This window comes from Drosophila ficusphila, unplaced genomic scaffold (genome assembly GCF_018152265.1).
Source record: "Drosophila ficusphila isolate 14025-0441.05 unplaced genomic scaffold, ASM1815226v1 contig_106, whole genome shotgun sequence".
Lineage (NCBI taxonomy): Eukaryota > Metazoa > Arthropoda > Insecta > Diptera > Drosophilidae > Drosophila > Drosophila ficusphila.
Genome location: NW_025063993.1, coordinates 13,016,308 through 13,031,366, shown reverse-complemented (window position 1 = coordinate 13,031,366; position 15,059 = coordinate 13,016,308). Strand labels below are relative to the sequence as shown.

The window sequence follows — 15,059 nt, the reverse complement described above, 5'->3', positions numbered from 1 at the left end:
GCACTTGTAAATGCCGTCATATGTTTTTCTTTTATTAGTTTTTACACTTTTAATGGTAAAAAAGTTTAGTTCTCAAGGAAATTGCTTTAATTAAAGGCTCATAAAAACTTTATGTTTGGATACACGTTACAATAGGTATTTAGAAATAAATTACCGCTGAAATTTATAGTAATATCGTTATAATTATATATTTTTGCAGCAAGGAAATATAAATTATACAAAAATCCCCTAAGTTAATCCCATTTAAAGGGTATCTTAAAGTGCTATATTCCTTTTTAAAGGTCTTGTTTCGTTTTTGCTTTTGTGTCCGCAACAAAGAAAAACAGCGAATAAAAACTAAAAGTGGCCAAGTTCTTTTTGCTCCTGACCAAAAGTTCCTTTAATGCGGCCGAGACACGCAAGCCAATTTGTTGTTGCCATTGTTTTGCTGTTGTTGCTGCCGCCGCATATTTACAACCGTGGAAAACATTTATTCTACTTCTTAGGGCTTATCGCCATTGTTATTGTTTCTGCCGGCATTCATTTCGCCCTGTTTAGTGTGTGTGAAAAAACTAATAAAGGGCAATTTGGGCAATTCAAATTTGATCGCTTGTGGAAATATGTTCGTCGTTTCCACGATGCGGGTCCTGGCTGTGAAATTTTTAATGCAATTATGACAAGTTTATTGAAATATACTGGTGAAAATCGGTTGGAGGGTGGACTGTTTACGGTCTGGCTACCCACACCACCTTGAAGTTCTACGTACATATGTACATGTGTTCGGATGTGTACACACATGGGCACTTAATCAACGCCCACGCACGCACACACGCCCAAACTCATTTGTGCCATAGATCTTTGTTAAGTTAACGCTTTTTCGGGAAATCAAAGTAATGCAAAGCCTTGGCATAGCCACGCCCATCTAAGTCGACTAAGGCTGGAAATAAATTGGTAGCTACTAGTGATGGAAGTATCCTTGTTACGGAAATACCCTGCAATGCATATCGTAATTGGCTATGTTAACTGTTAGCTCACATGAAATAGGTGGACCAAAGCACATAATGCAAATACATAGATTTATAATACAAAACTATTAAAAAATATATTAATTAAAATGAGTAATAGTATAAATTGGTATTTAAAAAATCTTTTATTAAGAGTTAATAATATAGCTATGTTCAATCAATATGTATTTTTGGTGTATAAGATAGAACTTTTCTCCACTGAATTATAATTTTATATATTTTCCTTCCTAAATAACAGGGTATTTCGAACGCCCCATTCTTGATTGAGTAAGATTTACCGCTGTTGTTATTGTTGTAAAAAGCCATTACGATTATTTATGTATTTGTATTTTTTTCGCTCGAATAGAAGCCTCTTCATGGGTTGCCACGTCGACAGTGTCTGCGCTAAAAAGCACCTCCACACGCTCCCCATTCATTTCACATGGAGCCAACTGTCTCTCGCCTCGTTTGACAGCGAGCGCTAAAATATTTTGTTTAATTTCAATGCCAGTCACGCATATCCTGCAAAAGGCGCTGCCCCAAACTCTAGTTGCTATTTCGCTTCTATTTTTAAACCTATCTATAAACATTTCGCCTTGAATTTAATTTTTATGATTTTAACAAGGTATTTACGGATTCAGCTTCAGTTGCTTTTGGCGATTTCCGGGAAAGCAATTATTACATGGCCTAGGTGTAAGTGTTGCCCCATTGCCGTGAGCATCGGAATGCTAATGGAAAATGCCTGCTGTGCGCCACCGTCTATCTATGTTTTGAGATTTATGATTTTAAAAATTCCGCCGTCGTCTTCGTTGATTTTGACGCTGTCGTCGACGCGTTTGTCGCATGGAGCCAACGCCCAGCAGCTAAACAAAAACAAAAAGGAATTCTATCTTAATGAATTTGACCCCCAGTGTCAATTTAAACTGATTAAATGGCTAGACCCGAGAGCTCAGCCCTCTCGTTCGTTGCCAGTTGCGAGATGAGTGAGAAAAAATGGGAACGGGATGCTGCGCACAGAGTGTCGTTGGCGGAAATGTTTCTCTCTGCTTTTTGTTTTTCGCTATTTTCAATTTTGTAATTGAAACATTCTCCATAGCCCCCCATTTGTTTACACATTTCAAATACATTTATGTGTTTCGACTTTATAGACTGCAGACAATGCCGAAAACCCAACCGGGGAATCTGCTTTTGGCACGGGAATTCCAAACAATTTACGCACATTTAAATTGAAAAGTCCACATATATATTTCGATGTATATTTATATAATTTATTCCATTTGGTTATTGTTTTTAACTTTTTTTTATTCGCTTTGCATTTTTGTCACGCAAAAAATCTGCGCCAAAGTGCAGATGTGTTCGGGGTGAATTTTATATTTGCTTTTGGCTTTTTGAACTCAATTCATGTGAAAATAAGCGGATTTATTTTAATGTTTTGGGGCGAAATATTTTATTTTATTCCACCCTCGGGCTTGCGTTTATTTCGAAAATATATTTTATGTGAAGTATTTGTTCATATTAATCTAACTACTATGGCCCACGTAAATCAGATCAGGTATATACTTTAATTAGGCTTGGCTTTCCAAATATTGACTTTTTGAAATTGTAAACTAATTTGTGACTTATCAAAAAGTTACCACAGGCGGAATTTATTATATGTGTGTTTAAGGTAAATATTTATTTTTTTTTTTTTTAATTGTTCTGTGTGATTTTCAACTAATATATTCATTTTCTCTTTTTCTTTCAGGTATGTCCACCATAAAACACGATTGGGAAATCACGTAGAACAACCCTAAATCACTTAGTAAATACAATCCTTAGTTAAGGAGGACTATATAAATGCTATCGGTGAATCTGTTATTACGTTTACCGCAATGCCTTAAGCACCTTTTAATAATAGGCACTTAAAGCAGCGGTACAAATGCTCAAAATGCCGACATGGTGTTCAACATTATATGTTTTCCATGCTGAAAAAGCTAGTAGAAAGGTTGAATCTGAAAGGGGCATCTTGAATGACTCATTTGCTTCGCTTTAATTCTACGAATTAAAATTCTGTACCGCATGTACGATTACCATTGCCATTGGTCGCTTAATGAGCAAATCTGCTGCCATATCGACATCGTCTGGAGTCTAATTTTAGCTGCCTTTGGCCTCCGACTTCAGGGAATAGGCTGTTGTTTCTGCTTCTGTTTTAACATAAGTTCGTGGGGTTGCGATATATACACTGAACGTTAATTACATTACCATCTGGCAAGACAAAAAATACTTTCATTTATATTTCTATGAAAAGTAATTTAGATTTATAGCAACTTTTAGATGAATGTTCTTTATGGAATTGTTCTTTAATGATATTATGGAGTCTGCAGTTTAAGTATATAATAAAGTTGAATATTGTTTTTTGGATAAAACGTTAAAAATTCCATGTAAGTTACATCCAAGTTAATGTTCCAATTTATTCGATTAGTTCTTTGTGTTATGGTGTTTTGTTTTCTCTGTAGTCAGTCCAAAACACAGCATGGGGTTGTCTGCTTCAAGGCAGAAAAAAAGGAAAACAAACACAGAGCTAAACGAGGAATAGGGGCTGGCAAAGAAGAGGCCGAGGAAACTTTATTAAAGAGGTAGCCGGAGCTGCGATGGACGAGAACACTCCATACACAATTACGACAAATCCACAGCTCTCTCGGTGCTCGGCACTCGAAATCCCCCAACTCTTGGGTGATAATGCGAACGAACCCCAGAGAACTCAGAGAAACTCGGTGCTCGGGGATAAAAATAGACAGCAGAAAGGATATTGTAGCAAAGTGGAGAAACTCTGAGTGCCAAAGAGGCGAAAAGAAAAACGGGGCAGAAAATCAGGAGGAAAAACATGGGCAACAGGGAAAATCTCTGCAGTCGCCATGTGTTGCATTTCAAAGTGTGTGAGTTATGGGTAGAAGGGGGTAAATGGAATGGAAAACCCCGAGCAGAAGAAACACTGCCAGATGAGACGACAAATTACAAGATGTCGAGGGGAGACTGTACCGTGTTCCTCTACACCTGCGAATCAATCAAATTCCAGCGCAGCTAACTTCCACTAATTGGAGTTTTGTATACGGGGAAACAAGATATCGCGAATTAAGATTGCAAGTCTTGATTTATGGGTGTTGACAGAGAATAGGGGTCTAAAACGGGAATGATATACTTGTATTTCTAGTATTTATCATAAGTTCTGGCTTAAGTCCTGCCATAAAGTTTTATATTTTCCCTCAGTGCCTTTGCAATATATAAATTCCTACAGAATTTCTTACTGTTACCCCCCAAGCAAATCTCAACAGCTCCCAACTCTTCCTTCTAGGATCAAATGGCTCCCAAGTCCAAGGCAATTATTGGTAATTAATATCGACTTAATATTGGCCCTAAACAATGTCTGGCCCTTCTTCAATAACAAATTCTACTAGGAGACGACTCTCATATCAAAAATTCCAAAATATTTGCCATTGCATACATTATATTTCGGATGAGAGCTCCAAGGCACAAGTTGAAGACCAAGAATGTGCTTGGGTTGGGATGTGAAAGCTTAATTCAAAGGGCAGGATATGCATTACATTTTTAATTGCTTTCGAGGAGATAGTTTGCTGTGGGATGCAAGGATGGAACCACAAACTCAAAATTGCATTCCAATCAGCTTGGATGATGCGAAGCCTGGAAAAAGTTTGTTAATTTTTAATTAGGAAAATATTTTTCATATGTGAACAAAATATAAACCAAAAAGAAACTTACAAGTTGGGCTTCATCGGTAGATATAAAGTTCAGCACATTTTATTGAGAGAAGGTTAAAAACTACTATTAATAAAGTAGGAAGTAAACCAAATTTCTTGTTCTTCATTCACCTTCTCTGCAGCTTTTCCCGAAACTTTATGCTTCATATATTTAGTTAGACCATAAACAAAATCTCTGTCTAAGCTGCACTTTTTATCATAGCCAAAGTTCAATTAGAGTTTTTTTCAGTAAAAAACTTATTCCTAGCTCTAATCCAAAAAGTTTTGCGTAATTTTCACCAAATTTACTTCCCACTCTAGAGCTGTTACCATGCAAATAAATTTTAGCTCCTACACTTTAACTAAAAACAATTTCCATAAACTGCTGGCTGCCTGTGCAAAAGACCTGGGAAGTCCTGTAAAATCCCCAGGACATTTATCAACGAAGGTTGTGCCGGTAGCTTATTATTCTCCAGCCGCATTTCAATGGGGAAATTTTAATTAAGGCTGCGCTGGTCGATGGCCTGTCCACTCACCACTAAATCTCAAATGTCAATGGGGCTGTGGTCACAAATTTTTGCTTCCTGGCCTCCGCATCGCATCCAAAGCCATTTGTAATGGGTCGCTGCGGAGAGGTGGAACTGCCACAGGCAGGTGTCGTTGTGGCCAACAAAAAATGGAGAAATCCCAGCTCAAAGTTCGCATCGACCCTCCTAAAAATGATAAATTATCCGAAAAATTTTGCAAACTCCTGAAAATTACGCATTAAATCATGCAGAAAGCAGGAAAAACTGGTGATACTGCCGGAGGGTCACCAAAAGGGTTAAGCAGTGCCAAGTCATTGTATAGTTTACGACTGAGATTTTCCATTGAGAGGGTGGGGAAGTTGCGTTTTATCGCTCGCATGAGCTGCATTTTTATTACATTTTTATATTTATTTTTTTGTGTGCTCGTTCTTGGTGTTTTATTTGGCCAAAAGGAAAATATTTGTATGTTTCTCTACCGGTCACGTTTGGTTTTTGTGCCGGCTCGTAAATTCGGGCAAACAAACTGCAATTGCACAAGGCGAAGGCATCAACCAACCAGCGATGAATATTCCCCAACCCCAACAACCCGCTCTGTTGGGCTATTTTGTATTTTCATTATTATTACCAGCCAGCCAGCCAGCCAGGTAAGTCGTCGTCTCCTCGCTTGGCACATATTTCATGGCTATGATTTACTTCATTGTTCAGGGCTGTTGGCCACCCCAAAGTACAACAACACAGGTCGAGCAGAACAAGTGCCCAGTTTTTGGCAACGCCCCCGCAAAACCCGAAGTCCATATCATCATCATCTCCATCGAAATGTTTGTTTTGGCCCCTTGGACTTGGGTCAAAACTATAGTTGAGACATGAACCTAATTTACTGGCTGAGTGCCTTTCAAGCTGCTGGCCTTTTGAGCAGAGTTTCCAAATGTCTTTATCTCGTTGGCTTTAGTTTCCTTTTAAGAAGCACTCTTTTAGCACATAAACCTTGAGGAAGATACACAAAGCCAGCCAGACTTATGCAACTTCAGTTTTTAAAGGAGCTTAAAGCAATGCTTAAAAGAATTTTCTCTCTGATTAAAGTTGCTTATTCATAAAGTTGATTTATGAATTGAATATTTAGTTTTTTCTGTAAGCAGATAAACATATTTACCAACATTTTCTAGTTTTCCTTGCTTCAAGTTTAAAAACTGGTTAGGTAATTGTCAAGCAACTTGGTTAACCCAACAGAATGTCAATCGAAGGTTGAAGAGCCTTCGTTAACGTTTCCCTAATTGCCGGGGCAGGAATCCCTATGCCCACGCCCAAACTGCAAGCAATTTACGCCTTTTTATCAGGCAGTTGTGTGGGGTAAACGCACTTCATGCTGCCAGGATGCTTGAGCATCCTTCGAGCCACTTGATACCCAGCCAGATAGACAAGCTCTTAGTTTTTAATGAAGGCTCATCATCAACAATGTTGGCCCATAGGAGGCGCACGGAAATACAAGGTAGGGCTTGCTAACCAATTACTTAGTCATTGCGGGCATTAGGGCCAAACAGTCGGGCGGGATAATTGACACTCAAGTTGGTAGGAAGGGTAACGAAGGGTAACAATCGAAAACTACCGCCAGAATCTGCTTGGAGTCCGTATACTGGGTATCGAGGTGAAAATCCCCCTGCGTGTCCTTAGATCGTCCTTGTCGGGGTCCTTTGCACCGCCATCGCCCGCTGCACCATCAACTTGACGGCAGGTGAGCTGGTGCTTCTCGATACTCGGATCGTAGCAGATATTGTGGCGCCAGAAGGAGGAGGTCATGTCGAAGTCCACCGCATTGATGGGCGCCGCCATGCACACGACCAATATTTTGTCGCGGTCCTTTCTCGAAAGCTCCACATCCTTGCACAAGGTTATGAGGATATGCGAGTGCTCCATGGGCTTCAGGACACCCCAACGGGGTCGTATTGAAAATTTTCCATGCACTGTGCTCTGCAGCTGGTGGGAAATGGTCTAGTTATATTTCAAAATATTCTTGGATATAAAATAGTAATTACCTTATAGGTTACCGACTTTTTGGAAATATTTCTTACTATAATTTCTTGCGTATTGTTGATTTTTGTGAAGTTTAAGGGGCCACTTGGTGAGACTTCCAATGATTTTACTGACATATTTGTGTAAAAATGTGATTTTGTTAGTCAATTACCTAAATGAATACTCTAGTTATTACTTAAAATTTTATTAAAGTAATTTAAAGTAATAAATATAGGAACTCGTGGTATTAACACACAAATTGTAAAAATTTTAAATTTTATGTGCCGAATTTAATTTTAACATTTTGTGAAAAGCCTGCCTAATGAAGGAAATTTTTTATTGGCAACCAGAATATTAAAACCGAATTGAAAATTGGTAACAATAATATGCAAATTAATTAGTGAACAAAAATGTAATGCAATATTTCAGCGTCATGAACAATCATTAAAATCCCCTGTTGTCGGAAATAAAATTCCTTTCATGGCTTAAACTCCCAATTTTAATCCGTCGGGGTCCTTAACCCTGGCCAGCCTATAGAGCCATAATAATCACCTTTTGGCCACCGCATTGCGGAGGCTCCTTTACACACAATTGACCCCGAATGTGTGGGACCAAGTGGGCCAGGTATTAATTACATTTCAACGGTCGCCGCTCAAGCAAATCAGAAAATCCAGCCAACGACCAACAACTACAATAACCAACATTTACGGCCAACAATTTGCTTTCAAAACAACAAAGGGGGAAACAAAAGTTCCCACACACACAGACACACACTCCCTACTAACACACCGAAACTGAACACACACTTTGGATTTTGAGTTGGGCACTGCAGAGGCTTCACAATCCTTGGCCAGCAGTTGAGCATTTAAGCTTAGCCGGCGCTTAGGCTAAATGACCAACCAACCAGCAGGTGATGGTAGCAGAAACAGTGGTAGTTTGTAGTCCACTAGCCAAGTGACCAGTGGCCATTTCAACAACAACAACCACAGCAGCAACAACAACAACCACAATAAGATGGAAAATTAATTGATTTACAAGTGTGAAAATGCGCAGAGAGCGAGACAGGTGGCAATGCCAGTGGGTCATAACAATAACGCCTGTCGGCGAATGCGAATGAAAATGAAAATGAAAACGTACCATAAGAATGTGCATTTAGTTCTAGCTTAGTTCCTGTGTATACCTCGTACAGAGTGTGTAAACTACAATCCGCTTAACGGTAATTGCCGTACAACGCCCACGTTACAAACCCTTTAATTACAGAGAAAAAAAATGATTTGGGTAGCTATTGCAGGGGGATATAATCGTTAGGTATTGCCAATAAATTCGTTAAGAAATATTTATAATCATTTTTTTGTTTCTTATCAACTTTTTCATATTAGAAATTCTGGAAAGCATTAAATCACAAATATTTTTATTAAAAAATTTGAAATGTGATATTTTTTCCCAAATAAAACTCTTATCTGTTTGTTATTAAGTCCCTCGCTTAATTAATGATTATGTTGTTTTTAATATAAATATTTCCCAAAAATCTCCATAATTTGGGTTTTTGAACAACTCATCGATTTTTCCCATGTGTATCGCTATTTTGTCGCGTGCTCTTTAAAGCCACCTTAATGGCCCCCGGCCACGCCCACTTCCTGCACCTGCCACATCCATAAATTGCGTGTAATTTTGGATTTCTTACTGTTTGAATGTTCACAAAGCTCATTTATATTTCATAAACTTAAAGGTTGCTGGTTTTGGGGAGGTGAAATGGGTGGCCGGAAGTAAGCTTTTGTTTTTCAGCCGTTAGTTCCTTCCGCTTCGGCTGCTTGTTTATTTGCCTACGTTCTGTTCCGTTCTGTTCTGTTTTGTTTTGTTTTGTTTTGTTGTGTTCTGTTTGTTTGGGCCTTGTTTTGTAAGGCAATTTAATAAGCGTCTTGGGGCTTTGCGTGTTTTTTATTTTGTGCTCTGTGTAAATCAGCTAGAGGGTCTTAAAGGTTTCGCTTAAAGAGGTGTTCCACATTGATTGGATGGAGGAGCGTTTGCCTGATTTATTGTACACTTCGTCGGGCGTTGGGCGTGGCCAAGGGACAAATATTGTAACATTGATTGCATTTAATGTCTGAGAGGGCAAATCAATCAATGGCAACAACAGCGGACAGCGTCTCGATTTCGCTGCAATCGCTGCAATCACGGCAGTCGTTTATTTGTTGCGAAATAGCTGCTAAAATGCTGTTCAATTGTCGTCTGGCTTTTCGGGGGTAATTCAAGAAAGACAAGTGAACTCCACGTCTGCCACACCGAAAGAAAAAAATCGTATTAATAACAATTATGTTGTAGCTGACTGATGAGAAATAAATGGACTTATAATGACCGAGGGTTGGATTCCTGGGGGAGTCGATTAATCTGATTAAGCAATAAAGCAAGAAATTAATGTGAAGTGATAAGCTAAATAATACAAAAATTAATATACACAACATAATTGTTTCAACAGTTTTGTTTTACAGCTAGAGACTGGCTACAATTTTATTTAACCTAATAAAACCCATTCAATTTTTTTAGGGAACATTTTTGTATTTTACGAAATGAAAGTCGGAATATTCATTCGCCAAGTTTCATTGCTCGCTTCTGATTCAATTGGTGATTTATGTTTGGCACTTCATTATTCCGTAATCGATGTCAAATCCGAAAGGAATTTGGCCAATTAAAAGTGAAAACTTGGAAAGCGCAGTCGAACATCAAACATGCTGAGTTGAGTGTCCATACTTCTGGTTGGCCCACGTATTTAGCATGGGTTTCGCATCATTTCAAATGCGGTCCGCTGTTGCAGCCCTTTGGACACGCTTTCGTGATGCCTGTTAGCCCATGAAAAGAAGCCACATCAAAATACATGCTTAGGCGAAAATAAAAGTAAAGTTTATCTCTTTTGCGCTGTGATGTTTTTTGATGTTGCGCCAATTGACAGGGCGTTTAATTTCTTCGGCGTTTTTTTTTTTTTTACCCACTCACTGCTCTTTATTTTTGGTTTTTTATTTCCTTTGGTCTTGTCAACGCATCGTTCGGCTGCCATAATTCAAGTCTTTCTGTCTGTTGGTGGCACGCCGTTTGCATAGCCAAACATTTGCTCTTAAATAAAAATTTATTTGGTATTTGTGCGAGTTTTTTCACTCACATTTTGCCTTGTTTATTGACAAGTTGAGAGAACGTGAAGATCTCTGTGCTTTTTGTTTTATGTATTTTTTTCCTTGTTGGTTTTTTGTCTTTTTTCGGGTCTTTGTGTGCCTTCGATATTTGTCTTCATTTATTTTTATTGATTTTTGTGCTACTGCCGAGGGTTTCGGTGCTGATTTAGTACCTATATGTACGATGGCAGACAGCGAGTGGTCAATGGCCAATTTCGTTTTCATTTGCTAAGCCAGTGAATAATCACAATGCATTTATCTATCGACCTTTCGCACACTTTCCCCCTTACGCGCAGCAGTAGCTTTTCAATTATTTAATTTTCCGCTCACGTTTTGTTAGTTTTTCACGTAGTTTTTCATTGGCCCTCCAGCTAAATGCGACAAAAGAAAAATCCCATCGAAATTCGGCGATAAAAATCTCCGAATAAAAAGCGGATGAAAAGTGCATCTTCAACTCGGAGGCGGCGACATTCTCACGTTTCCATTGGCATTAAGGTTTAGTTGATCGCCTTCGCCATTTAAGGGGAGCTAAAAGGGGGCTCAGAAATACACTTAGAAGTTTTAGTAACTGATTTAAAAATCACAAAGAATAAACCTTGAAACCATAAAATAAAACAAAATGAAAAGTTGTGCATGTTTTGTAGAAAGGTTTAGATATACATAACATATATCACAATATTACAAAAAGGTTTTGTGTTTTTATAACTTTACCTTATTTTAGTACTTTCATGGCTCTGTAGTAATAGTTCTATATATACTAATAGTACTATGGCCCTTTTCGCTCAGTGTATGTGTTGGTGTGTGCTACTTTTTCCCATTCACTCGCTGCATGCTTCATTTGGCAAAGCTGCAAGGCAATTGATGACAGACCCGGAGTTGGAGTTTCGACTTGGGTAAGGCAGCATAAATTCCATTTAAATGGCAAACCAGTCCTCAGCTGCATCATCATCATCATCAAAACAGCCGTGATGCATCTTTAGGTTGGGGGCATTAACAACTATGGAAACTGCTATGTGGGCAGCCCAGTGACACACTGAAGTGCCACCTAAGAAAGCAGCAAAAAAAATCTTATTTCTTATATTAAAGACAAAAAAAAAAACAAGTCTGCACGAGGTAACAGAAACCGCATTTAAATGCCGGGCTGCAATTCCAGTTTCGCTTTTGGTTTTTGCAGATGCGCAGGCCGACTGGCCATCCTCTTGTTTTTCCCCCTTCTATATCCCGATTTTTAAACCAACCGGTTTTATGGCTTAGCCAAGCTTGCCTAGGGCCATCTATTCTTTTCGTTTTTATTTTTCCTGGTTGGGCTTTTGCCGTTTCCCGTTGCCAAGCGTTTTGCCGTTGTTGTGGATATTGCTGCTGTAGGCACCTGCATTTGACGTTTTGGGTTTACCGTTTTGCAGTGGCAGTTTTCCACTGCTAACCTGGTCAGTTATTGCCCGCCTCTCTGGCCAGCGGAGGCCGTAATTTCATTCATAAAGTTGGCTTACCGTGCGTTTCGTAACTTTAAGGTTAATGGGCAAAAATGGTCAAGCAATTTGGTAAAGTTTTGGTTAGGGCAATAAGAGGGAGAGGTGAATTTTTATGGGTGGCTTCCCTAAATAACCAGTGGCATTTCATATTTTGGGTCAAAGCTTAAAGATTACTCCCCGAAGCGCAGTGTTAAAATTTCTAGTAGTTTTACTTTTTCAGGAAAATAAACATCTCTTTGGCGCACCACTGCTCCAATACACAAAATTGTTTTATTTTAGGCCTAGCCGACAGGTAAACAAACAATCAATCAAAATTTCTATACAGAATTTCAACCTTTTGAAAAAGTAATTCGATGGTTATTTGATTTCACTAATTTATGATTACTGTCTCTAAAATAAAGGTCAATGCTGAACTTATCTGGGAAAAATCTCTGCACTTTGATAGAAATCCGAAATCGGCAAACATCATTTTCTTTTATGAATTTTTATGAAGATAACAATTTTTAAATGGAAAATGAAATTGTATCTGAGGTATGCAAACAAATTACAAATCGTGAAAACCACTTTGGTTATAATAGAAAATTGTAGTTTTATCCTTAAAAAGCAACGTGTCCCTGAGCTGTTAACCGAGCTTTAATTCTAGACAAGCAAACCGGGCTTATTGTATTTCGTTGCTCATTACGTATACGAAACGTGTGACGCGCTTTTCATTAATTTTCCACCCGACAACCCACTCTCTACTGTGTTTTTGCACTGCGATGATGTAGTGTTTGTCTTATTAAAAGGATGCAGAGTGGCGAACATGGCATTTTGTGTATTTTGAAATAAATTTCCGTTCTGTTGATTTGAGAATGCTGCACATGTGTGTTTGTGTCTTGTAGCTGGTTTCTGACACCCGCACGCTGTAATTTCAGAGCCATAGCAATTTCTGCAGTCATATTACATGTCACAACACACACACACACACACCATACCCCGCTCACACCTGAATTTCCTCTTACACTTCAACACGCTTTCGCTGCAATTTCCTGTTGGCAAAAACTGAAACCTGACAGAGGCAGCAAAAGCTCTCTCCTGTGTAGTGTCCTAATTTGCAATAGCACTGGCTCTCCTCTAGCTTAATATCCTTGGCTGGCTATGTCGATTGCAATTGCAATTGCCATGTAAATTGATTTGGCACGTTCTGCATTTGCTTTCCGTGGCAATTATGGAGAAGTGACCTTCGGCCAGGCCAAATAACTTGACCGGATCTCAGATCTCTCCAAAATAAGCACTGACAGATTGCCGTGACATCGATATAATACTTTCCAAACATTATCTGGGTGACACAGACGTGACCTGCATCGACCCACTTGCAATTTATCCGCCCATTGAGCAATCACCAAAAATCGGTAGAAGTTGAATAAAAGCCCAAAGACACCAAACTTTAATTCAAACAATCGGTTGGCGCGTGTTAGGCAAATTTTCAATTTCAATTGACTTTGCTGTTTTGTTAACCGCTTTGTTTTTTTTTTTTTTTCTGTTTGTGTTTAATTGGCATTCGCGGCATGAGCAACCGAGTTGGCCCGGCGTTTTAACGAGCGTCGCCCCAAATTTGCCATTGCATCGTAGGCCAAAATTGGCGCTTCGATCGCTGAATTGCGTCAGCGATTGAGCAATTGGTCAAATGCCTTCTGACTGTGTCAGGTTCAAACTTGGGAGTTGGCACAGGAATACATTATGGGTGATGGTAATGCTAATTGAAACGGACGCACACGTCTAAAAAAGACGACTTTGCTTTGGAGGAAAGTTCGCAGTCAAAGCACACGAAAAATTTCACTCGCCATTCACGTCACGGTTTATTAATATTCCGTTGATGTAATGCGACTCAAACCGCACACATTATTTATATATAATTTAGTTTGACTTCTGACAAGTGTGGCAGCCTTTCGACTTTGTTTGGTTTCTTTCAAAATATTTTGGTTCAATTTAAGATAACATCATTCAACGAAAATAAGCAAAGAAAAATTATGTTTTACTTGGAAAGTAAAACTGTGGAAAAGTAAAGATCAAAGTGGGGTTCGTTGCAAATGAAAGCAATGTAAGAGTGTTTGAAAAAGCCAAACTAAATATAAGGGAAAATTGATATATGTATATATATGGAGCTTGAATTTTTTCAGCTTTATGGCGTAATTATATTTCAATCACTTTTCCAGAGTTTCTTCTTTTTGAAATGCATTTTCCAGCACGATTGTTTTCATGTTTCCCCCGCAAATATCTGAGCGCATTTTTCATTCATTATTTATGTTTTTGTAGGTATATAAATATATTTTTTTTGCGGCGCCCATCAATCACCAGCCGTGGAATGTGTGACACACTTAAGCGTAACGCATACGCAGCGTGTGCTGCCAAAACGCAATATATTTAATGAGAATGGAAAATTGCTCTAATATTTTTTTATGCATCGAATCGCCAAAAAATCTCTGGTATACACAACGCTTGAAAGCGGCTACTTGAAAGCGCAGCGAGCGAAATTGTTGCAAAACGGGAAAGTAAAGTGTTTTGTTGAAAATTCTCCAAAAACAACAGTGGCGAAATGTAAACAAAAAGCGATGGCAGTTGGCGCTGGCCCCAGTCAATAAAACAGTGCCAGCTGCCGACAATTTTTGTTGCCCGCGTTTTTTTCTTTTTTTGGTTGTGTTTTTTTTTTTTTGTTATTATTCCTGCAGAGTAACTACAAATGCAAATTGCCAGGGCCGCAGTGCCGAGCGAAATATTTGCCATGTAAATATGGCCCCCCCAAAAAAAAAAAAGTATATATAAAAGAGTATACTTTTGTCCTGGCCCCCGGTCCTCTGTTCAAGAGCAATTAAATAAAAAATATTTGCGAATGCAGCGAAGTATTTGCGTCAAGTGCTCTGACCCCGCCTTCAAAATGGTTGACAGAAAATTATGAAACTTATTGGGGAGCGCTGTTAAAGGGAGAAGTTTTTGAAAGGAAAACTTCAGGCAGACGAACCAGACACATACGCAGACTCATTAAAAGAAGACGGTGGCGGATCTCAAGTGCAAGTCAGCACATTCCCTACGTCAGCGGGCTGTCGGAAAAGCAGAAGCTGCCGGCGCGGAAAAGTGAAGGGAAAACATTTTCATTGGCACAACGGAATGAATTTTCATACACATTTTATGTAAA

The 15,059-nt window shown here is 38.9% G+C and overlaps 2 protein-coding genes across 22 annotated transcripts in view; one reads left to right on the top strand and one right to left on the bottom strand.

The window, feature by feature from the left end:
• LOC108089717 (protein bunched, class 2/F/G isoform) overlaps positions 1 to 15,059 on the top strand; it is a 117,799-nt gene that overhangs the window by 72,628 nt on the left and 30,112 nt on the right. The gene's annotated exons all lie outside the window — the stretch shown is intronic.
• LOC108089720 lies at positions 6,586 to 8,515 on the bottom strand. Its single transcript, XM_017188087.2, has 2 exons — positions 7,275 to 8,515; positions 6,586 to 7,215 (listed from the first exon to the last, which is right to left on the bottom strand). Exons 1-2 carry the CDS (start codon positions 7,386 to 7,388, stop codon positions 6,844 to 6,846), a joined length of 486 nt encoding a protein of 161 aa, XP_017043576.1. The 5' UTR covers positions 7,389 to 8,515; the 3' UTR covers positions 6,586 to 6,843.

Excerpts from the sequence above, each read along its gene's own strand:
- LOC108089720 (XM_017188087.2), bottom strand. The coding sequence starts at position 7,388 with ATGTCAGTAAAATCATTGGAAGTCTCACCAAGTGGCCCCTTAAACTTC. Across the intron at positions 7,216-7,274 it reads AAAAGTCGGTAACCTATAAG|CTGCAGAGCACAGTGCATGG; the intron begins GTAATTACTATT and ends ATTTCCCACCAG.